Here is a 24708-nt window from a genome sequence, read left to right on the forward strand (position 1 = left end):
AAGATTTACTGTAATAATAATAGGGAGGTTGCACGTAAGGTCATCGGGTCAAAGAGCGTGACGCACGGAGCAGCTCAATCCATGTGGAGGCAGTCTGTTAACAGCCGTTGGCGGCCTCTCGCCTTCTTTAGCCGCCACCTGAGAGCTGCGGAGCAGCGCTACAACACTTTCGATCGCGAGCTGCTCGCCTTACAGCTCGCAGTGCAGCACTTCCGGTACTTCCACGAGGACCGTTCCTTCGTAGCCTTCACGGACCACAAGCCCCTCACGTTTGCTTTCGCAATGATTTTGGATCCTTGGTCTGCCCATCAGCAGCGCTAGCTGGCGGCTATTTCGGAGTATACAACGGACGTCCGACACATCGCTGGGAAATGCAACCTCGTGGCGGATGCTTTGTCCCATCTGGTAATTGCAGTCGTGCTTAACCTGGCCTCAGGGATAGATTACTCTGACTTGGCAGCGGCCCAGCTGGCGGACGATGAGATGCCGGCGTACCGCACCGCGATCTCTGGCTTGGTGCTTGAGGACGTGCCGTTGGGTCCCTCAGGTTCCATCCTCTGTGATGTATCCACGGGCCAGTCGAGGCCTATCGTTCCGGCAGCCTGGCGCTGTCACGTCTTTGAGGTGTTCCAAGGGCTGGCCCACCCATCCATCTGGGTCATGGTCGCTATGGTGGCCGCAAGGTTTATGTGGCACGGACTTCTGAAGTAGGTCGCTCGCTGAGCCCAGGCGTGCATCCCGTGCCAGACATCAAAGGTGCATAGACACGTCCGGGCGCCCGTTCAAGATTTATCAGTGCCACGCCAGCAGCTCAATTGCATACACGTGGGCATTGTGGGTCCACTGCCTCCGTCCCAGGGTGTTTCACACCTGCTTACGGTGGTTTGACCATTTTACGCGGTGGCTGGAGGCCATCCCGCTCACGGACACTTCAACTCAGTCGTGTGCTCGTGCCCTCGTAGCAGCCTGATTGCCCGATTTGGGGTTCCACTTCACATCACGTCTGACTGGGGCGCCCAGTTTACATCTGAACTGTGGTCCGTCATGGCCCGCCTGTTGGGGACGCAGCTCCACCACATGACAGCGTACCATCCCCAATCAAATGGGTTGGTGGAGCGGTTCCACCAATGTCTGAAGGCCGCCCTGAAGGCTCGTGTCACAGGCCCCGGGTGGATGGACGAGTTGCCATGGGTCCTGTTGGGGATTCGGACGGCCCCCAAGGAGGATCTGTCATCGTCCTCCGCGGAGTAGGTATATGGTGCTCCGCCCACTGTCCTCGGGGAGTTTGTCCCTGCTGCTGATGGGTCCCAGGAACCCCCGTCATCGGTGATGATCCGCTTGCGGGAGAGGGTCGGCGCCCTGTCTCCCATCCCAACCTCGCGTCATGGAGTGGGCCCTTCCCATGCGCCACTGTCACTGATGGGCTGCCCGTACGTTTTTCTCCACCGTGATTCTCACAGGTCGCCCTTGCAGCGCGCGTATGAAGGTCCCTTTCGCGTGCTGCGGCACGGGCCTACTACATTCGATGGACATGGGAGGCCGGCGTGAAACGGTGTCTGTGGCTCATTTGAAACCGGTCCACTTGGACCTGAGTGAGCCAGTCCATGTGGCTCAACCTCCCCGTCGCGGCGTCCATCGTCCCGGAATCCCGGAGATTCTCCCGAACCGAGCAAGCCCCCGGGGCGTGGGGTTATATCTACGCGTTTTGGCCGCATCGTGCTCCGTCCCGTCCAGTTCGGTGCCTCTGGTTCTTGAGGGGTCATGTGGCGGCACCTGGTGGCAACCCAAGGGCACAACGAACCATCGGTTCTAGAGGGCGGCGTCTTGGTGTGGGAGGAGCTAGTCACGGGGTCGGTACCTGAGTTGGTATTTAAGGCGGGGCAACGCCCGTGTTCGAGGAGGAGTAAGGAGCTGTATTGGAGAGAATAAACACGTCTAGTGCACACAACCCGCGTTTTTGGCTGGACTCCTGCGAGCCCCTGCCACAATATATTATATATTCATATATAAATATACACTGTTTTGTTTTCTCGTTTATAACATTGTTTACATAGTACTATGTTTACATATTCTGGTGTGCTGCTGCAAGTAAGGATTTCATTGTTCTAACTGGGACGTGAGAGAATAAAACACTCCTGACTCTTGACTTACGTCGCTAATGTGTGGGATAGAACTAGTGTACGGGTGATGGGTGGTCGGCGTGGACTCATTTGGCCGAAGGACCTGTTTCCATGCTGTATCTTTAAATGAAACTAAAAACACTAAAGTGTTCTAAAGAAGGGTCTCTACCCGAAACGTCACCCAATTTCTTCTATCCAGAGATGCTGGCTGCTCCATGGAGTTCCCCCGCACAATTAAAGCATGGAATATTCTTCACCCTACCATAGTTACCCAACCAGAAGCAACTAAATTTAAGGTAGCTCTTCTTTCCAAAGAACCCTTTTGTGCTTAAATCCAAGTTAAGCGTCAAGAGAGTTTCATTGTCATGTGTCCCAGATTGGACAATGAAATTCTTGCATGCAGCAGCACAACAGAATATGTAAACATAATACAGAACAGGAGATAAAAGTTCAGTGTGTCTATATACCATAGACCATATATATACACAATAAATAAACAGATAAAATGCAATAGGCTTTTATTGTTCAGAGTTTGGAGTTTGGTGGTGGACGTTCCAACACCTCCAGTTTAAATTCCATTTGGAATATTTTTGGAGGACTAAGAAACCAAGAAGCAAGAGTTACTCCAGGGAGTGATTCTGCATTGGTTTTCAGTGGTCACGGCGAGGCGACGACCGGACAGCAATGGCGGCCAGATCTCCCACAATGCAAAGGGAGGGAGAAAGTGCCTGGCGCCGACCAGTTGCCATGGCCGTGCACATGTGCAGGGCGGCCGATGATGTGCTGGCCGTGGCAGTGCGCATGTGCAAGGCAGCCGGCGGATGAGGAGCGGCTGGAAAGCGGTTGCCCAGACACGGATGTCGGGCGGAGATGGAGAGTGACAGAGAGAGAGATAAAGAGGGGGGCCCACTCGGGGTTGAACGGCAGGTGTCCTGGGTGCTTGCCAAGCAAAATGGCACGGCTTTTAGGTTGCCCAGCGGGTCTTTAGATGGCCATTGGCACCTGGGCAACAGTTAATTTCGATCCCTGCATGTGCGAGCAGGTCAGGACTTGAGGGAGAGGTTGAGCAGGATAGGATTTTATTCCTTGACGCAGAGGACGATGAGGGGTGGTGATCTTATAGAGGTGTACAAGATCATGAGAGGAATAGATCGGGTGAACACACAGAATCTGTTACCCTGATTATGGTAATCAAGAAGTAATTGGTGTAATTAATTACACACTGGCCATCGGGCAATAAATTGAGCATAAAAGTAGGCGTTAAGTTGCAGTTGTACAAGATATTTGTGAGGCTGCACTTGCAGTATTGTGTTCAGTTTTGGACACCATGCGTCAAGAGTCAAGTCAAGACTGTTTTATTGTCATGTCCCAGATAGAACAATGAAATTCGTAGAGTATTGTACGAAAGATGCCATTTAGCTGGAGAATTTTTTTTTCATCGGAAGGAGAATTAAGAACTAGAGGACATAGGGTTAAGGTGAGAGGGGAAAGATTTAATCGGAATCTATGGGGAAACATTCACACAGAAGGTTGTTTTTACCCAGTAAATCTTTATGGATGAAAACAAATGCTTCCAAACTACTTGGTTCTTGTTTTTCTTTTGTTAGAGTTGTAGGATTATACCAGCTGAACTTAACGATGCACAGCTACCTTTTACACATGATTCTGTTCTTTATTAATAATAAATGGAAGTTTGTAATTTGTATTTGTAATGGCAAAAATTGCTAGTAATTCCTTAAAAAAAATATTTGTTTGAATTTGTCACAGACATGGAACTTTCCATAATCTGGAGGGTTTTTTTCAAAATTGAAACTTTAAAGACTTGTGATTATGGATTTTTTTAATACTTTAATGCAGTGGCATTGGTTTGAATATCTTGACTTTGCAATTGACAGTGAAACCAAAGTAATAGTTAGTATAATGTTGACATGCTGTGTGTGTTATGCAATGTGATATTGAGCTTAGCAATTGAGACTGGCCCTAATTTATATTTTAATTTTAATTTATATTTAGTTACTTGTTTTTTTTAGAGTTACCATAGAGATGTTTAACTGATCTATGCATATACCATCCTTAGTTAATGCCATCAGACATGGTTGGCTTTCTCTTGAAGATAGATACATCAAGCTGGAGTAACTCAGTGGGACAGGCAGCATCTGTGGAGAGAAGGAATGGGTGACGTTTCGGGTCGAGACCATTCTTCAACAAAAGTTGTCTTTCCCTCTCCTGACTCAATGATCTTTATGGTCCTGTAGGTGTTTATGCAGGCATCTAATAAATTAGCTTGTTTAAGAAGGAACTGCAGATGCTGGAAAATCGAAGGTACACAAAAATGCTGGAGAAACCCAGCGGGTGCAGCAGCATGTATGGAGCGAAGGAAATAGGCAACGTTTCGGCCCGCTGAGTTTCTCCAGCATTTTTGTGTAATAAATTAGCTTCCTGTATTCATTCTTCAGACTTGAGGATAAGAATGGCACAGTGGTGCAGCGATAGAGTTGTTGGCTTATAGTGTCAGGGACCCAGGTTCAATCCTGACTACGGGTGCGATCTACATGGAGTTTTTAACGTTCTCCCTGTGACTGCTTGGAATTTCTCTGGGTGCTCCAGTTTCCCCTTACATTCCCAAAACGTGCAGGTTTGTAGGGTAATCGGCTTCTGTAAACTGTCCCTAGTGAATAGGTTAGTGCAGTCGGTGTGCCAAAGAGCCTGCTTCCATGCTGTTTCTCTAAGCTAAACTAAAATTTCAGAGAGAGATACTGGAATGCAATAAAGGTCTTTGTTGCCCATGAAAGTATCCATAAAGTTGGGTCTCTAAATATAGAAAGGAAGCACCATGTAAATTTTTTTTATTTTTTTATTGAAAGTACATTAAGATTTTGTGTCTTTTTCCTCAGGTCATTTATCTTTTGACTCTGAAAATTCAACCCTCCAGGAATGCCAGTCCTCGTTCCATCAGCAACCCTCAGTACCTTCAGGCACTGCAGATCACAGACCCTGTTTACCGCCATCCCTTCTATGCCAAAGTCCTGGCCAACAATATTCCGTCTGCAGAAATCATTGTGCAGATACATGTACAATTCAAAAAGACCACAGGATTGCAAACAGTTTTCAGAATCATCAGACTGTAGGTCAAATGGTAGAAAGCATGCAGCATCCGCTTCAGGTGCAGTACAGTGGAATGCAGCAGAAGCAGAGTCAACAGAAATATTTCCCATGTCCATTCCCAGAGCAACCAATACAGCCATGGCATGCGGCTCAAACTGGACCTGAACAATGCACAGTTTTAGCCGGACATCTTCAAACACAACATTTGCAGCCGCGATTGCATTCAGCATCTACTGCACCACAACAAGGAAGCATGACACCAATGCATTTGGTGACCTTACAGCAACCAAAGCACCTTGTGCATCGGCCTCAAAAGACGCAACATTTTCAAATGCAACACGTACAATTATCAAATCAAACATCAGTGCAGCCATTTACAATGAAGCGGCTGTTACCACCAGAACAAATTCAACAACAATTCTCCTTTATAAAGTCACAGGGGAAGCATCCATCTAAGGAAACAGGCCAACAGAGTCAACCAGAGCAAATGCCTATTAAAGTTCTCCAGCAAGTACGTCAGTTCCACCAGGCCCCACAGAACATACAGACTACTTTGAGGGAATTTGTTCGAAAAAAGCAAAATATTCTAGTGGAAGATTGTGGGCAACAAAGAGCAATGCTGAATAATCAGGCGCGACAGAGGGAACAGAACCAGGTGCCACAATTCAATGTGGTCAATCAAGTGGCTGTAAGTGGAACACATTTGATTACAGGTTATAAGGCTTATCCCAATCATCCTTTTATAATTGTTGGTATTATTTTTGAATTGAGAATATGGATGGATGTGGAACAGAGTTTCAAGGCTTTGAACAAGTTTCAAGGCTTTCAGGGAGAACAAGTCCTGGCTGGTCTTCATATCCAGGGGGAATTCAATCTGTGTGGAGTTTTAACTCTACAACTTGAATAAAAACTAAATGATGATGGTTTATTTTGTTGAGGACAGGGGGAATAAGAATTAAAATTGAAGAAAGAGAACATTATTTAGCCTCATAGTATTCAGTAAAGGTCCATTGAAAAAGCATTAATATCTATTTTGTTCGATTTGATTACCCTCTTTGATTGGTGAAGGAGCACTAGATCCCAGCAATTATTGCTAATGGTTGAATCTCTGAGTTTTTATTTCCCTGCATTGAAATGCATTGTTGTTACAATTTTAATAGAGATTGCAGTCTAGTCTAGTACAATAGTCACCAGACAGTAAGCAAATAAAAAATGGCCAGTTCATCCCACCCTGTTGATGCTGATCAAATGGCATACTTGGATAATCTTATTTGCCTGGATTTGGCCCCTAGCCTTGTATACGCTTCCTATCGCTAAAGCCATTGTATCATACAGCAAGGAACCAGGCACTTTGGCCCAACTTGCCCATGCTGACGATGATGCCCATCCTACCCAAGTGCCATGTGCTCATGTTTGGCCAATTTCCATTGAAACATTTCCCATCCATGTAGCTGTCCAAATGTCTTTTAAACGTTGTTATATTTTATACCTAAACTACCCCTTCTGGAAACTTTATACCCACTACCCTCTGTGCAAAAAAAGTTGTCCCTCTAGTTTCTACTAAATTTGTCCCCTCTCACCTTAAACCGATGACTTCTGATTCTTGATTCCCCAACACTGCATAAATGTCTGTGCTTCTACCCTATTCCCCTCATGATCTTTATAAGAGGGAATTTTGTGTTATGCCTGTATCTTGAATCTGGCTTTACTTGGGGCCCCCTCAGAGAGGCACCTGCCTGCACTCATAAATAACCCTCCATTCCCTTCTCATCCATAGCCTATCCAATTTAAGTCTTGGTTACCAATGAAGCCTCCCACCACTGGTGCTCATTGGGCACCGCTACCACTCTCTGAGTAAAACCCCTCATATTACCCCTCAAGATTCACAGTAATTCTAGTCATGTCCTCCTCTTGTTTGAATTTTATATTCTCAAAGGGAAAAGCTTGTCCACATCAACTCTGTCTATCCCTTTCATCATTTTAAAGACCTCTATCAAGTCCCCCCTTAACCTTCTGCGCTCCAGAGAATAAAGACCTAACTTATTCAACCTATCTCTGTAACTTAGTTGTTGAAACCCAGGCAACATTCTAGTAAATCTCCTCTGTACTCTCTCTATTTTTTTGACATCCTTCCTATAATTGGGCGACCGAAATTGTACACCATACTCCAGATTTGGTCTCACCAATGCCTTGTACAATTTTAACATTACATCCCAGCTTCTATACTCAACATCCCAGCTTCTATACTATTCCCCTCATGATCTTTATAAGAGGGAATTTTGTGTTATGCCTGTATCTTGAATCTGGCTTTACTTGGGGCCCAGTTCAGAGAGGCACAGACACAAAATAAAACATCTCATAGATCAGTGATAAGTCTTGGTTTATTGAAGGTCCCACCAGTGTGTGGGCACTGTTAAACACTCTGAGGAAACCCAAAGTGTTTCAAAGATTCACAGTACCTACAGCATTTTTATATTCTCAAAGTATAACAGTTAATTGTCTTTTACATTTTTGAAATGTCATTATTGATCAATGCCTCCGTAACCCCTCCAGAGTTATATTTAGTCTTATGTTCCCTGTTACTTTGTATACCACTCTTCCCATTTGTACAGCACATAGGTACAATAAATGTTAGTACCCTTTTTAGTTTTGTGACTCTCAACTGTTTACAACCCCCACATATGTCTGTCAACTAAACAAGCTAAGCATGGAAACTAAACATCATGTTAATCTATTCATTGCCCCACTATCTCACTATGTTGACCATTTTTCCAATCATGTTTCCCCAGTTTGTAAACCCGAGAGTTAAACAAATTATTAACAACTAATCGTAATTATAATATTCAAAATTCCCAACAACCCATTACCCGGCACCTGATACCAAACCCATTCCGGATTATTCTTTGTTCCGGGCCACCAGAGGTCACGTGATAATGAAATGACAATATGCCCCTGGACCGTTTAATGGCGCCACTCCCATGTCTCTGAAGCACCATGGAGTGCGAGAAGCTTAATCACAACAATATGATATATAAACTGAATGTGAACGGGATGAGCTGCTGACCCATCCCTGGCTCCCACCATCTCCTCAGCAGTTTAGAGCATCGGATTTTGAGCCCACTCGCGACTCGCTTGGTACAGCAGTGAGCCCCTCTCACCTGCTGCTGCTTCCTGCTGCATTGGTGATTATTTTCCAATGTTCGATATATTCAGGATCAGTTCCTGTGGATTGGAGGATAGCTAACGTTATCCCACTTTTCAAGAAAGGAGCGAAAGAGAAAATGGGGAATTACAGACCAGTTAGCCTGAATTCGGTGGTGGGAAAGATGCTGGAGTCAATTATTAAAGAGGTAATAATGGGACATTTGGATAGCAGTAAAAGGATTAGTCCAAGTCAGCATGGATTTATGAAAGGGATATCTTGCTTGACTAATCTTCTGGAATTTTTTGAGGATGTGACAAGTAAAATGGATGAAGGGGTGCCAGTGGATATAGTGTATCTAGACTTTCAGAAATCATTTGATAAGGTCCCGCACGGGAGACTGGTGACTAAAATTAGAGCAACGGGTCCTTTTCAAAAAGACAGGCAGTGGCGAGTGGAGTGCCGCATGGCTCAGTGTTGGGGCCGCAACTATTTACCATATATATTAATGATTTGGAAGAGAGAATTAGGAGCAACACTAGCAAGCTTGCAGATGACACAAGCTGGGTGGCAGTGTGAACTGTGAATAGGATGTTAGGAGGTTGCAGGGTGACCTGGACAGGTTTGAGTGAGTGGGCAGATGCAGTATAATATAGATAAATGTGAGGTTATCCACTTTGGCAGCAAAAACAAGGGGCCAGATTATTATCTCAATGGGGTTAGGTTAGGTAAGGGGGAGGTACAGCTAGACCTGGGTGTCCTTGTACACCGGTCACTGAAAGTTGGCTTACAGGTACAGCAGGCAGTGAAGAAAGCTAATGGAATGTTGGCATTCATAACAAGAGGATTTCAGTATAGGAGTAAAGAGGTTCTTCTGCAGTTGTATAGGGCTCTGGTGAGACCACATCTAGAGTATTGTGTACAGTTTTGGTCTCCTAGTTTGAGGAAGGACATCCTTGTGATTGAGGCAGTGCAGTGTAAGATCACGAGATTGATCCCTGGGATGGCGAGACTGTCATATGAGGAAAGATTGAAAAGTCTAGTCTTGTATTCACTGGAGTTTAGAAGAATTAGGGGAGTCTTATAGAAACATATAAAATTATAAAAGACTGGACAAGCTAGATGCAGGAAAAATGTTCCCATTGTTGGGCGAGTCCAGAACCAGGGGCTACAGTCTTAGAATAAAGGGTGAGGTCATTTAAGACTGAGGTGAGAAAAAACTATTTCACCCAGAGAGTTGTGAATTTGTGATTCCCTGCCACAGTGGGCAGTGCAGGCCAAGTTATTGGATAGATTTAAGAGAGAGTTAGATAGAGCTCTAGGGGCTAGTGGAGTCAAGGGATATGAGGAGAAGGCAGGCCCGGGTTACTGATAGGGGACAGTCAGCCATGATCACAATGAATGGCGGTCCTGGCTTGAAGGGCCTAATGGCCTCCTCCTGCACCTATTTTCTATGTTTCTATGTTTCTAAGCACATGGTATTGGGGGTAGGGTGTTGACATGGATAGAAAATTGGTTGACAGGCAGGAAGCAAAGAGTGGGAGTGAACGGTTCCTTTTCAGAATGGCAAGCAGTGGCGAGTGGAGTGCCGCAAGGCTCGGTGTTGGGGCCGCAACCTTTTACCATATATATCAATGGTTTGGAAGAGGGAATTAGGAGCCTCACTACTAAGTTTACGGATGACACAAAGCTGCGTGGCAGTGCGAGCTGTGAAGAGGATGTTAGGAGGTTGCAGGGTGACCTGGACAGGTTGAGTGAGTGGGCAGATGCATGGCAGATGCAGTATAATATAGATAAATGTGAGGTTATCCACTTTGGTGACAAAAATAAGGGGGCAGATTATTATCTCAATGGGGTTAGTTTGGGTAAGGGGGAGGTGCAGCGAGACCCGGGCGTCCTTGTACACCAGTCACTGAAAGTTGGTGTGCAGGTACAGCAGGCAGTAAAGAAAGCTAATGGAATGTTGGCCTTCATAACAAGAGGATTTCAGTATAGGAGTAAAGAGGTTCTTCTGCAGTTGTATAGGGCTCTGGTGAGACCACATCTGGAGTATTGTGTCCAGTTTTGGTCTCCGAATTTGAGGAAGGACATCCTTGTGATTGAGGCAGTGCTGCGTAGGTTCACGAGATTGATCCCTGGGATGGCGGGAATGTCATATGAGGAAAGATGGAAAAGACTAGGCTTGTATTCACTAGAGTTTAGAAGGATGAGGGCGGATCTTATAGAAACATATAAAATTATAAAAGGACTGATGCAGGAAAAATGTTCCCAATGTTGGACGAGTCCAGAACCAGGGGCCACAGTCAGAAGGGGAGGTCATTTAAGACTGAGGTGAGAAAAAATGTTATCACCCAGAGAGTTGTGAATTTGTGGAATTCCCTGCCACATAGGGCTGTGGAGGCTAAAACCCCTGTCTCTCGGTTTAAAACAAATTAAACTCATGGTAATCACGTACGATTAACATAGCGGGAACGTTGGAACTCGTGGAAATAACTTAGCGACTCTTGGCGCTAACGGCAGGTACCCGGAAAACTTGTTAACTCTTGAAAAACTTTAAACATGTTTAAAGATTTCCACGAGTCAAATTTACTCTTGAAGTTAAAATTTGAAACATTTAAACTCGTTGTAAGAATGTAGCGGTCCGTGAGTTTACCGTAGTGACTCGTGAGTCTACTGTGGGCACTCTTTAACTCAGCGGGCAGGCAGCATCTATGGTGAGAAGGAATGGGTGACGGGATGACATTTCCAAATTTCTGCTGTGTCTTTCTGTTACTCCAGCACCGTGTGTTCACTTTTTGTCAATCAGCATTTGCCCTTTCTTGTGTATGACATCATATGTGTCTGTGGCAGTTGATTGTTGCTCCCTTCAGTTTCCCAAGGGGTCGGGACAGGACTGGAGTTGGGAAGGAAAGGTAGGGGGGAGCTGGGGAGGAGGGAGGGGGGGGGGGGGGGGGGGGGGTTGGTGTGACTTAGTACGGGAGACAAGTGTACTGACTGTGGGCAGACACTTTGGTAGTGATTGCCCATGGGGTTCACTGTCGAGGAATTCATAATGCAGAGAGCATTATAAACAGTGGAGCGAAAGGGGGGGGGGAGACTTCTCTCTGAGTTGGACCCAGGAAACTGAAGCAAGCTCACGTAGACTTAATATTTTCTTGAGGTTATTAACAACAGATAAATGGATGGGAAGGGTTTAGAGGGCTATGGGCCACATGCAGGCAAATAGGACTATCCCAAGACGCCAACTTGGACGGCACGGCCAAGCTGGGCTGAAGGACCAGTTTCCGTGTTGTACAGCACCATGACTAAGGCCTATCCAATGGGATTGACATGTTTTGTATTTTTCCTTTCTAAAGATGCAGTGTATTTTGTTGACTATTGCACACTGCAGACCAGAAGCGCCTTCAATACACAGAGAGAAGGGAGGGGCAGGTTAGGTGAGCAGGAGAGTGGGGTTGTTTGCAGTTGCAGAGGGAGGGGGGCAAGGGCGGTACAGTTCCCAGTCTCTGCTCCTGTTCTACCGAGCGTGTGGACGTGGACGGGAGGCTTGGTTGGCAGCGGCCCATGGTGTGGCAGAGCCGGCGTGCCCGCTGACTCCCATTCCTCCCCCCCACCCCGGTCCAGGACCACGCTGGGAGAGAGCCCCCGAGCACCTGCCCCGCAGCGACTGGCACTGACCTGCTGGCGTCGCCGTCGTGAAGACGGTGCGAAGCTCCCGCGCCCGGTGTAATGGGCGGGGCGCTGGAGAGGGGAGGGAAGGGGTCACACACATGGCCGGGAAGCAGAGGGGTGGGGGTGGGGGTGGTGACAGACAGGGCCAACAATGAGATGGAGAAAGACAGAAACACCGACGTGCAAAGGAGACCTACAACAGTGCATGATCTCTCTCGCGTTATGGCAGGTGCCCGCTGTTTTGGCGCTAAAGCCTTGGGATCGTTGCCCTTCGTGTTGCCATGGAGGGGGAGGGGGGTATTGTGCTGTTTGATCGCCCCCTGCTATCCCAGGGACAGGGAGACACAGCGGCTTTTGAGACTGGTGGACAATCACTACCAAAGAGTCTGGCCACAGTCAGTACACCTCTCCTATACTTGTCTCCCGTACTAACCCCCCCCCTCCCCCCCCCCTTGTGCCCCAGCGGGGTAGACCGCTCTTCCCCCTGCACACACAGAAAGAGAGAGATGTGAGCAGAGAATGTTCCCAGCCTAACCCAAGAGCCTTGTCACCCCAGACAGAATAATGACGCCTATGCATCCCACCCACTTTACGAAATTTACGAGTTGGCTTGAAATACAGGAGAGGTGCCGGAAGATTGGAGGCTGGCAACTTTTGTGCCTCTCTTCAAGAAGGGAAAATGCTGGGAACTATAGGCCAGTAAGATTAGCATCTGTAGTTGGAAAGTTATTAGAGAGTATTCTGAGCGATAGGATATTCAGGCATTTAGATGGATTAGGGAGGTTCAGCATGGTTTTACAATAGACAATAGGTGCAGGAGTAGGCCATTCAATGTTATCATGGCTGATCATCCACAATCAGTACTCAATTCCTGCCTTATCCCCATAACCCATAACTTATCTTTAGCTCTCTCTTGAAAGCATCCAGAGAGCCAGCCTCCACCACCCTCTGAGGCAGAGAATTCCACACTCACAACTCTCTGTGTGAAAAAGTTATTCCTCATCCCCGTTCTAAATGGCTTACCCCTTATTCTTAAAATGTGGCCCCTGGTTCTGGACTCCCCCAACATCGGGAACATGTTTCCTGCCTCTAGCTTGTCCAAACCCTTAATAATCTTATATGTTTCAATATGTTACCCTCTCATCCTTCTAAACTCCAGAGTATACAAGCCCAGCCGCTCCATTCTATCAACATATGAAAGTCCCACCATGCCAGGAATTAAGACATGACCAAAAAGGTTGATGAGGGCACCGCTGTATATATAGACTTCTGCAAAGCATTCAACAAGGTTCCGTGTGGTAAGCTGCTCTGGAAGGTTAGCTTGCATGGAATCCAAAGGGTAGATAGCTCAATGGAAAGAAAATTGGCTCCATGGAAGGAAGCAGAGGTTGATGGTGGAAGGTTGCTTCTCAGACTGCAGACCTATGAATAGTGGGTGTGCCTCAGGCTTTGGTGCTGGGCCCATTACTGTTTGTCATCCATATCAAATAATTTGGATGAGAACATACACTGTAAGATTAGCAAGTTTGCAGATGATACAAAAGTGGGTGGTTTTGCAGATAGTAAAGATGGCCAAGCGGGCTGAGAAATGGTTGATGGAACTTAATACAGAGAAATCTGAGGTGTTGTATTTTGGGAAGTATATCATGGGCAGGACCTACACCGTGAATGGTAGGGCTCTGGGGGGTGTTGTAGAGCAGAGGGATCTAGGAGTGCAGGTGCTTGGTCCCTGAAGGTCAAGTCACAGCTACCTGAGTGGGATCGGGTGGTCAAAAATGCTTTTGATACAATGGTCTTCATCAGTAAGAGTATTGAGTATAGAAGTTGGGATGTCATGTTGCAGTTGTCTAAGACGAGATGAGACCGCATTCAGAGAATTGTGTTCAGTTCTGGGCACCATGCTGTAGGAAAGATGTTGTCAAGCTGGAAAGGGTACAGAGAAGATTTATGAGGATATTGCCAGAACTAGAGAGTCTGAGCTATAGGGAGAGGTTAAGTGGGCTGGGACTATTCGTTGGAGTGCAGGGGGATGAGGGTTGATCATATAGAGGTGTATAAAGTCATGAGACACATATTATTGTTGCTGAGGCTTTTTGACTCTGATAACACAAAGACAAGGAATATTGAAGTGAAGCACCAGGGGAAAACTAGCAGCTAATGCATGTTTGGACAGCTATTGGCCATTGTACTATGTTTATACTTTCAACAGTTAATCAGCAGGTGGACGAGGGATAAAACATCTGAGGTCTTGCAAAATGCAGGAGATTTGATAGACTTTGACTAATTAACAGTTCAAACGTGACATTACCAAAACAAAGCTTGTATTGATTTTTGGTGTCAAGAATGAATTTATTACGGTAAATAAGGAAACTATAGAAGTTTAAAGTCTGTCTTCACTGAAGAAAATTAAATAAACGTCTAATGCATATTTGTTGATAATGCACATATTAAGCAAACTGGAATGATTTTGATTTGCTTCATATGCTATTGATTACAAATGATGAATTAATTGAAATAAGTATTGGGGGAAAAAATTAAGATGAAAGGAATACCAGAGATGTTTGTGAGTCAGAGTTTTGAAAAATATGCATTTGCGGATGGTGAATTCTGGGGATATCATCTATGGGTTCTGGAATGGCTCCAGCAGATTTGCAGGCAGCACATGTGATGCCACCATTTAAGGAGGTAGCGTGAAAGGCTTTAGCGGGAAAAGTGCAGGCATCTGCGATTAAGGATGTGATAACAAGATTGGAAGAAAATTATAACATGTTTGAACAAAGTCAACATGGTTGAGAAATAGATATTGGATTTACTGGCCTATTAGAGTTCTTTGAGGGTGCATCTCGTAGAATAGATAAGGGGATCGGATTTTCAAAAATCTTTGATTAGCATCCCACAGGATTTTGTTGATGGAATGTGTAGAAGGGAACTGCAGATTCTGGCAGGCACAAAATGCTGGAGAAACTCAGCGAGACATGCAGCATCTCTGGATAGAAGGAATATGTGACCTTTTAGGTCGAGGCCCCTTCTTCACTCTGGGAGTCAGGGGAGAGGAAGACGCAGAGACTTGGAAGAGGAAGATCTGAAAACAAGTGAACAAAGGGGATGAACATCAAGGAAAATATAGAATAGATCATTGTTAGCTAGGAGAAGGTGACAATGAGACATACAAAGGTAAAATTGAATTAGTTAACATTTTTAAGGGAGTTAATATGTTTGGCAACTGGCAGATCACATAGTTCAAGACAGACTGAGCTTAGGTTTTCAGTAAAACAGTTGCCCAGTTTACGCTCTGTCTTACTGATATATAGGAGTCCACACCAAAAACACTGGATACAGTAGATGAGGTTGGAGGAAATGCAATCCTACCTGATCCCCCGGTTGCTAAACACTTTAATTCTCCTTCCCATTCCCACACTGACCTTTCTGTTCTAGGTCTCCATTGTCAGAGTGAGGCTAAACGCAAATTGTAGGAACAGCATCACATATTTCGCTTGAGCAGCTTACAGCCCAGTGGTATGAATATTGATTTATCTTACTTCAAGTAACCGCGGCATTCCCTCTCTCTCTATACCTCCCCCATCCAAGTCACACTAGCTTCTTATTTACATCCAACAAACAGCTACCAATGGCCTGTTTCCTCTATATCATCGTTACTTTTTTGCATACTATATCTTTCATTCATTGTTCTTTATCTCTTTGAATCATCGTCTATATCTCTTGTTTCCCTTTTCCCTTGCGGGGGGACCATTGGTGATAATGATTGTAGAGGATGATTTGTCATCTATCTTCACTGACTGTGGTCTGTTGGTCAAGAAGTTAAGGACCCAGTTGCAGAAGGGAATGCTGACTCCAGGTTCCATGAGTTTCGAGATGAGCTTGATTGGAATATTGTATTGAAAACAGACCTGTTGTTGATGAATAGGAGTCAGGCGTCGATGTCCTTCATATCCATGTGTTCCAGGGATGAGTCTAGGGCCAGGAGATGGCATCAGCCATGGACTTGATGAAATGGTAGGCAGACTGCAGTGGATCCAGTCTGCTTGGTAGGCTGGATTTAATGTGCGCCATAACCAGTCTCTCGAAGCACTGCAAGATAGTAGATGTCAAGGTCATTGGACAGTAGTCAATAAGGCATGAAATCTTGTTTTTCTCTGGACGATGATGGTCTTCTTGAATCAGGAGGGTACCTCAGAATGGAGATGGGAAAGATGTCCATGTACACTCCTGATAGTTGGTCCACACATTTCCTCGGGACACAGCCAGAACTGCATCCGGGCCTGTTGCTTTCCACGGGTCCATCCTCACGAAGGCTGATTTTCTTATTTCTGCAAATGTGACTGTGGGAACACTTGAGTCTGTCAGGATGGATATCATCTGCTGGCCTTCTACTCAAAGTGAGCACGGAATGCATCGGGGGGGGGGGGGGGGGGGGGGGGGGGGGGGGGGGGGGGGGGGGGGGGGGGGGGGGGGGGGGGGGGGGGGGGGGGGGGGGGGGGGACGGGGGGGGGGGGGGGGGGGGGGGGGCTGCAGTATTCGCAGCATTACTGCCTGAATTTGCTTTGTGTCTATTACATCATTCAAGCCTTCCCACGGTCAACAGGTGTTTGAGAGATTATTCTGGGACTCAGGTTTGTCCCGGTATTCTTTCTTGCCATTCCTGCTGTCTCTGCGAAGGTTGCAGCCTCGTATCATTTGACGTAGGCAGCGGTCTTGGCCATCACCTGTGAATGGACCTCACGGTTCCTACACGGTTTCCAGTTCAGTAACTGTCGGATTGTCTTCTTCGGCACTCACTCCTCTATACATGTAGTCTGGTGTAGTCTGTCACAACAGTTACTCAACTGGAAACCTTGTATGAACCATGACGTCCATTCCCAGGTCCACCACATCCGAGCACCATGAGATATTGCTTAGGAGGCAGCCCCCTTTGCTCCGAACCTTGCCCGAAGATGCCGTGCCATCCATCTGGTGAAGGGATAGGCTCTCAGGTTGAATGGAACAGCCAGGTATATCAGGCCTCAGCCATGTCTCAGTGCAACAGAGTACGCATCAGTCTCTCAGTTCTCTAAGGTAGCTTAGTCTAGCTTTAACTTCTCCCATTTTATATGTTTCTATAGGAATTCCTCTCATCCTAAATCCAGTGAATACAAGCCCAGTTTTCCCAATCTTTCCTCATATGACGTTCCCGCCATCCCGGGGATTAACTTTGTCAACCTGCTCTGCACTGCCTCAATAGCAAGGATGTCCTTCCTCAAATTAGGAGACTGCACATACAGATGTTGTCTCACCAGGGCCCTGTACAACTACAGAAGGGCGTCTTTACTCCTATACTCAAATCCTCTTGTTATGAAGGCCAACATGCCATTAGCTTTCTTCACTGCCTGCATTTTTATTTTCAGTGACTGGTGTACAACATCCAGGTCTCATTGCACTTCCCTTTTTCCTAATCTGACACCATTGAGATAATAATCTACCTCCTTGTTCTTGCCGCCAAAGTGGATAACCTCACATTTATATACATTATACTGTATCTGCCATGCATCTGCCCACTCACTCAACCTGTCCAAGTCACCCTGCAACCTCCTAGCATCCTCTTTGCAGTTCACACTGCCACCCAGCTTTGTGTCATCTGCAAATTTGCTCGTGCTACTTTTAATCCCATCATCTAAATCATTAATATATATTATAAATAGTTACGGCCCCAGGACCGAGCCTTGCGGCACTCCACTCGCCACTGCCTGCCATTCTGACAAGGCCCTGTTTATTCCCACTCTTTGTTTCCTGTCTGCCAACCGATTATTTATCCATGTCAATACCCTACCATGTGTTCTAATTTTGCCCACTAATCTCCTGTGTGGGACCTTATCAAAGGCTTTCTGAAAGTCCAGATACACTACATCTACTGGCTGTCCTTCATCCATTTTACTTGTTACATCCTCAAAACGTTCCAGAGGAATTCCAAAAATTCCAGGTAGCATAAGCTACCTTCCAATAGTGTGGTGGACCAAATCTGTACACAATACACCTTCTCTGACGTAACTGATGATATATCTAGTTGGGCCATGACATGCCTGATTTATTATGCCCCAACTAATGAGGAAGTGTCTCATCGTCTTAATTAACAACCATCTAAGCTGCTACCTTCCGTGATTCCTGAACATGTTTACCCAGGTTCCTCGGTACCATAGTTATTTCCAGGATCTGCTTTTTAATGTGTTTATGCCTTACTAGTTCTCCTGAAATGTATCACCTCATATTTTTCAGTATTAATTTTGATCTGCAAATTCTTTGTGCATCTCAGCAAAGTGCATCAGTGTTGTCTTGAAAACTACCCTCACTATCAAATCTCTAAGTCATCTACAAATGTGCTCATCATACCTCTGACATTCACATCCAGATCATTAATATATATACTATATCAAACAGCAAGGTCTCAGAACTGATTCCTGTGGTATCACAACTGGCCATAGTCACGCCCATTTTAGGTCTGATTTGTCTACACTGGGTCAGGAGGGCTCTTCGCTGTCGTCAAATCCTTGTCAAAGGGCTCACTGATCCCTGCAGACTACATTAAAGACATTGGCCTCACCCTTTATGCCTTCATGGAAAAGTTCAGTAAAATTACTCAGAATAGATCTCCCCTTTACAAAGCTGAGGTGTCTATCTGTGATTACCACTGCCACCCCAAACTTAAACCCAAGTAAAGATGAAGCCTAAATTAGACACAAAATGCTGGAGCATCTCAGCAGGTAGCAACAGGCAGCATCTCTGGTGAGAAGGAATTGATGACGTTTTGGGTCGCGACCCTTCTTTCAACCTTGTTCCTTAGAATGTTTTCCAGTAATATCTCTGCTATGCTACATTACACTCATTGGCCTATAATTATTTGGCTTCCCTTCTTGGTTAATGGAACCATATTCACTGTCATCCAGTCATCTGGCACCTCTTTTGTGGTGAGACAAGATTTGAAAATTGTCCAGTGTTGCATTCCAAAGCAGCTAGGAATGCACCGTACCCTGCAGGCCCTTCCAGCTATTAAGATTCAATAGCTCGCTCTTTTTCAAAGGTAATCTCTGCCAGAATTCCCCCACCTGCTGTCTGAATTCTGCAACTACAATTGTCGTTGTAGTCGGCTAAAAAATCGCCCAAGTGGGACAGGCCCATTAGGCCTCACTATTTTTCAATTTCTAAACCTGTCATGTTGCCTTTTTTCCTTTTATCCAATCCTCAAATCCAGGGTTCCTGGTTGGCTTGTTGACCGTAACCTTCAGCATAAAGTGAGTATGCTGATCCTGAAGTTGTACTATTTCACTTTTACTTTATAGATACAATGTGGAAACAGGCCCTTCGGCCCAGTGAGTGAGTCTGCACCAACCAATGATCACCCATACACTAGTTCTATCCTATCCACAATTTGCCACAATTTGTAGAAGCCAATCAACGTACAAACCTGCAGGTCTTTGGAATGTGGGAGGAAACCTAAGAACCCGGAAAAAAACCCAAACAGTCACGGGGAGAACGTGCAAATTTCTTACAGACAGCGCCTGTGGTCAGGATCAAACCCGGTTCTCTAGCGCTGTAAGGCAGCAACTCTGCTGCCACACCACTCAAAATTAGCGGTTGCCCGGGTGCCAATGGCAACTTACAGTCCCGCTGGGCTACCTAAACGCCATGCCATTTTGCCCGCTTGGCAAGCAACCGGGACACCCGCCCGCCATCCGTGCCCAGGTCTCGGCTCTCGGCTCTCCGCTCGGCGCTTGGCTCTCGGCTCGGCGCTAGGCTCTTGGCTCAGCTCTCCGGACTCCGCTCAGCTCTCGGGTCTCGGCTTTTCGCTCGGCACGGCCGGCCGCCTTATACATGCGCACAGCCACGGCCAGCACATCATCGGCCGTGGTTGTGCGCAAGTGCGGCCCTGCACATGTGCACTGCCACGGCAACTGGTCGGCGTCGGCCACTTTCTCCCTCCCTTTGCATTGTGGGAGTTCTGGCCGCCATTGCTGTCCGGTCGCTGCCTCACCGCGACCGCTGTAAAACAACGCAGAATCACTCCCTGGAGCTGCAGTAACTCCCGGGAGTAACTCTTGCTTCTTGGTTTCCTGGTCCTCCAAAAATATTCGAAATGGAATTTAAACTGGTGGACCCACCACCACCAAACACCAAACTCTGAAAAATAACAGCCTATTGCTTTTTATCTGTTTATTTATTGTGTATATATATGGTCTATAATATATAGACACACTGATATAATCTCCTGTTCTGTATTATGTTTACATATTCTGTTGTGCTGCAGCAAGCAAGAATTTCATTGTCCTATCTGGGACACATGACAATAAAACTCTCTTGACTCTTGACTTGGACTTAAGCAAAAAAGGGTTCTTGGGGGAAAAAAAAGCTACCTTAAATTTAGTTGCGTCTGGATCATACCTATGGTAGGGTGAAGACTATTCTAGATCCCCCTCTTTAATTGTGCGGGGGGACTCCATGGAGCAGCCAGCATCTCTGGATAGAAGAAATTGGGTGACGTTTCGGGTAGAGACCCTTCTTTAGATTTCCTCTGGTTTTAGTGTTTTTAGTTTAATTTAAAGATACAGCGTGGAAGCAGGCCCTTCGGCCCATCGAGTCCATGCCGACCACCGATCACCCGTACTCTAGTTCTATCCCACACATCAGCGACGCAAGTCAAGAGTGTTTTATTCTCTCACGTCCCAGTTAGAACAATGAAATCCTTACTTGCAGCAGCACAACAGAATATGTAAACATAGTACTCTGTAAACAATGTTATAAACGAGAAAACAAAACTCCATACATACGGCACCCATATTCAGGATCAATTCCGGGTCTCTGGCAATTTTAGGCAGCAACTTTATGGCCAATGTACTGCCCCATAGTCTTGAACTGAATTAAAACATACAGTAGCTGTAAAGGGGGACATAGCGTGACTTTGAGATTTAAGACTGAAAATGGATAGTTTTTTTTTAGTAACCAAAGTTATCAACGTATAATTTTTTGTGTGTTGGAAAATAAAATATAGTGGCACAGCTGGTGGACTTGCTGCTTCCCACGCCAGAGTTCTGTGTTCGATCCTGTCCTCGGGCACTGTCTGTGTTGAATTTGCACATTCTCCCTGCAAGCATATGGTTTCCTCCTACATCCCAAAAACGCATTGGCTTTGTAGGTTAACTTGTTTGTAAAATTGCCCCTAATGTGCAGGGAGTGGGTGAGGAAAGTGGGATAACAGAACTTGTGTGAATGGGGAGAAAAATGCTGGAGAAACTCAGCAGGCGAGGCGGCATCTATGGAGCGAAGGAAATAGACAACGTTTCGGGTCGAGGCCCTTCTTCAGACTGATGTCGGGAGGGGTGGAGGGCGGGAAAAAGAAAGGAAGAGGCGGAGACAGTAGGCTGTGGGAGAGCTGGGAAGGGGAGGGGAAGGACGGAGAAAGCAAGGACTACCTGAGATTAGAGAAGCCAATGTTGATACCGCTGGGGTGTAAACTACCCAAACAAAATATGAGGTGCTGTTCCTCCAATTTGCAGTGGGCCTCACTCTGGCCATGGAGGAGGAGGACAGAAAGGTCGGATTCGGAATGGGAGGGGGAGTTGAAGTGCTGAGCCACTGGGAGATCAGGTTGGTTATTGTGAACTGAGTGGAGGTGTTGTGCGAAGCGATCGACAAGCCTGCGCTTGGTCTCACTGAGGTTGATCATACACTGCATAACCACATTTTTTGTTTGGAAGTGAAAATAGATAATAGAAATTGCATTCATTGCAACGTGTAAAAAGAGATGAGATACCGTATTGTAATTTTGCTGCATGTCCTTGTGGTATATATCATGTCTTGATTGGTGAATATATTTAGTTTGTGACTTTATTTGAAGCAGAAATAATATGTGAATGCTTCATTGAGCATAATTCCGACTGGTAACTACGCACTTCGTCCAAGCACATTATCGCACGCGCCATGCAAGCCGTCTTAAATGACCAGCTAAACTGTCATTTGGCAACCTAAAAACCTGCCGAGGTTGCCCGGCTGGCAACAGGGGAAAAAAGTTAAGTGAGAGCCCTGCATAACCACTGACACCCTTCCTAATTACAAATCTGTCAATCTCCACCTTACAATTAACAACATTATTTCCAAAACCCGGTTGGCCTGAACAAATTGGACCAAATGGTCTGTTTCTGTGCTGTAAGGCACTGTCTGTGACACAGTTAGATCCGTTGTTATACCTTCTTTAGAGCTGGACCATCTACAAAAGGATTTACTAAAACTCTGCGGAGCACACGAGTGTTCCATCACCTCTAAATCTTTCACATTAATATGATCCCAATTAATATTGGTGTAATTGAAATCCAAATGAATTATTTTCATAATACTCTGATTAGCTTACATATCTGCTGTATTTTTTCTCGCTGTTTGGCAGCCTGTAATACTCTCCCAGCAAAGTGAGCACTTTTATTTCTGAACTCTACGACCTTATTTGAAGAACCTTCCAAGATATCCTCCCTCATCTCTGCAGTTATTCCACCCCTCCCTTACATATCCCACCTTAAAATGTAATATTGCAGTGCCAGTTCTGCCCATCTTGCACGCAGATGGTGGCGCAGCGGTCAAGTGGCTGCCTTTGTAGTTCTCCTTATGACCACGTGGCTTTTCTCCAGATGCTCTGGTTTCCTCCCACACACCAAACTTTGTCAGGACAGAGGGATAAATTGTCACACAGAAAACCCTTCTCCAAAGCTCGATAAATCTCAGTTGGAAGCAGCTTAAAATACTTGTGATTGGTTATGAAAAATTGGTTAGACTGGAGATGGATGGGCAGTATAAATGTGTTTTGAAGGCAATTAGTACAGTCCTGAAGATGAATTGGAATGAAAGATGTAGCCTTTTGGCCGCTTTTTGGATTAAGCTTTTGGCACAATGACATATTGAATGTTTATAAACAAGATATTGATAACTAGGAAGATGATTTATCGTCATGCATCTTGTGAGCTTTTTAATTAGTCTCTTCATTATCATGACATGGAAGGACAATGAGGGATCACTCTGAACAATCATTTGGCTACTACAGCAATTTTTCACCAGAGGTTTTTTAACCCGCTGCACAATGCTCGTGATGTTGAAAAACTGCAGATATAAATTATTGCAGAGAAATCCCCACACCCATCCAACCACCATTGTGTAATGCTCCTAAGAAACAATCGACCACTTTCATATCCTCAACAAAACCAATATGTTACATAGAAACATAGAAACATAGTAAATAGGTGCAGGAGGAGGCAATCCGGCCCTTCGAGCCAGCGCCGCCATTCATTGTGATCATGGCTGGTCTCCCCTATCAATAACCCGTGCCTGCCTTCTCCCCATATCCCTCGACTCCACTAGCCCCTAGAGCTCTATCTAACTCTCTCTTAAAATCCATCCAGTGACTTGGCCTCCACTGCCCTCTGTGGCAGGGAATTCCACAAATTCACAACCCTCTGGGTTAAAAAGTTTTTTCTCACCTCAGTCTTAAATGACCTCCCCTTTATTCTAAGACTGTGGTCCCTGGTTCTGGACTCGCCCAACATTGGGACCATTTTCCCTGCATCTAGCTTGTCCATTCCTTTTATAATTTTATATGTTTCTATCAGATCTCCCCTCATCCTTCTAAACTCCAGTGAATACAAGCCTAGTCTTCAATCTTTCCTCATATGACAGTCCCGCCATCCCATAGATCAATGCTGTACCTGGAAGCCAACTTTCAGTGACTGGTGTACAAGGTCTCGCTGCACCTCCCCCTTGCCTAACCTAACCCCATTGAGATAATAATCTGCCCTCTTGTTTTTGCCGCCAAAGTGGATAACCTCACATTTATCTATATTATACTGCATCTGCCACTCATCGCATCTGGGTCACCCTGCAAACTCCTAACATCCTCTTCACAGTTCACACTGCCACCCAGCTTTGTGTCATCTGCAAACTTACTGGTGTTGCTCCTAATTCCCTCTTCCATATCATTAATATATATGGTAAACAGTTGTGGCCCCAACACTGAGCCTTGCAGCACTCCACTCGCCACTGCCTGCCATTCTGAAAAGGACCCGTTCACTCCTACTCTTTGCTTCCGGTCTGCCAACCAATTTTCTATCCATGTCAACACCCTACCCCCAATACCATGTGCTCTAACTTTAGTCACCAGTCTCCCATGCGGGACCTTATCAAAGGCTTTCTGAAAGTCTAGATACACTACATCCACTGTCACCCCTTCATCGATTTTACTTGTCACATCCTCAAAAAATTCCAGAAGATTAGTCAAGCATGTTTCCCTTTCATAAATCCATGTTGACTTGGCACAGCCTTCTGTTTCCGCCTCTTCCTTTATTTTTCCCGCCCCCACCCCTCCCCAACATCAGTGTGAAGAAGGGTCTCGACCCGAAACATCGCCTATTCCTTTGCTCCATAAATGCTGCCTCACCTGCTGAGTTTCTCCAGCTATTTTGTCTCCCCATTCACACAAGTTCTGCTATCCCACTTTCTTCACCCACTCCCTACACATTAGGAGCAATTTTACAGAGACAAGTTAACCTACAAAGCCAATGCGTCTTTGGGATGTAGGAGGAAACCTACACTCTTGTAGGGAGAATGTGCAAATTCAACACAGGCCATGCATGAGGACAGGATCGAACA

General features: G+C 45.7%; 1 protein-coding gene across 6 annotated transcripts in view; it reads left to right on the forward strand.

Moving 5' to 3' along the window:
- LOC129705968 (tripartite motif-containing protein 66-like) overlaps nt 1–24708 on the forward strand; it is a 249841-nt gene that overhangs the window by 168214 nt on the left and 56919 nt on the right. For all 6 annotated transcript variants that reach the window (XM_055649939.1, XM_055649937.1, XM_055649938.1 and 3 more), the window contains one exon: nt 5015–5913. In XM_055649939.1, the coding sequence (XP_055505914.1) occupies nt 5015–5913 (899 nt within the window). The remainder of the gene's footprint in view (nt 1–5014; nt 5914–24708) is intronic.

This window comes from Leucoraja erinacea, chromosome 18, assembly GCF_028641065.1.
Source record: "Leucoraja erinacea ecotype New England chromosome 18, Leri_hhj_1, whole genome shotgun sequence".
Taxonomy (NCBI): domain Eukaryota; kingdom Metazoa; phylum Chordata; class Chondrichthyes; order Rajiformes; family Rajidae; genus Leucoraja; species Leucoraja erinaceus.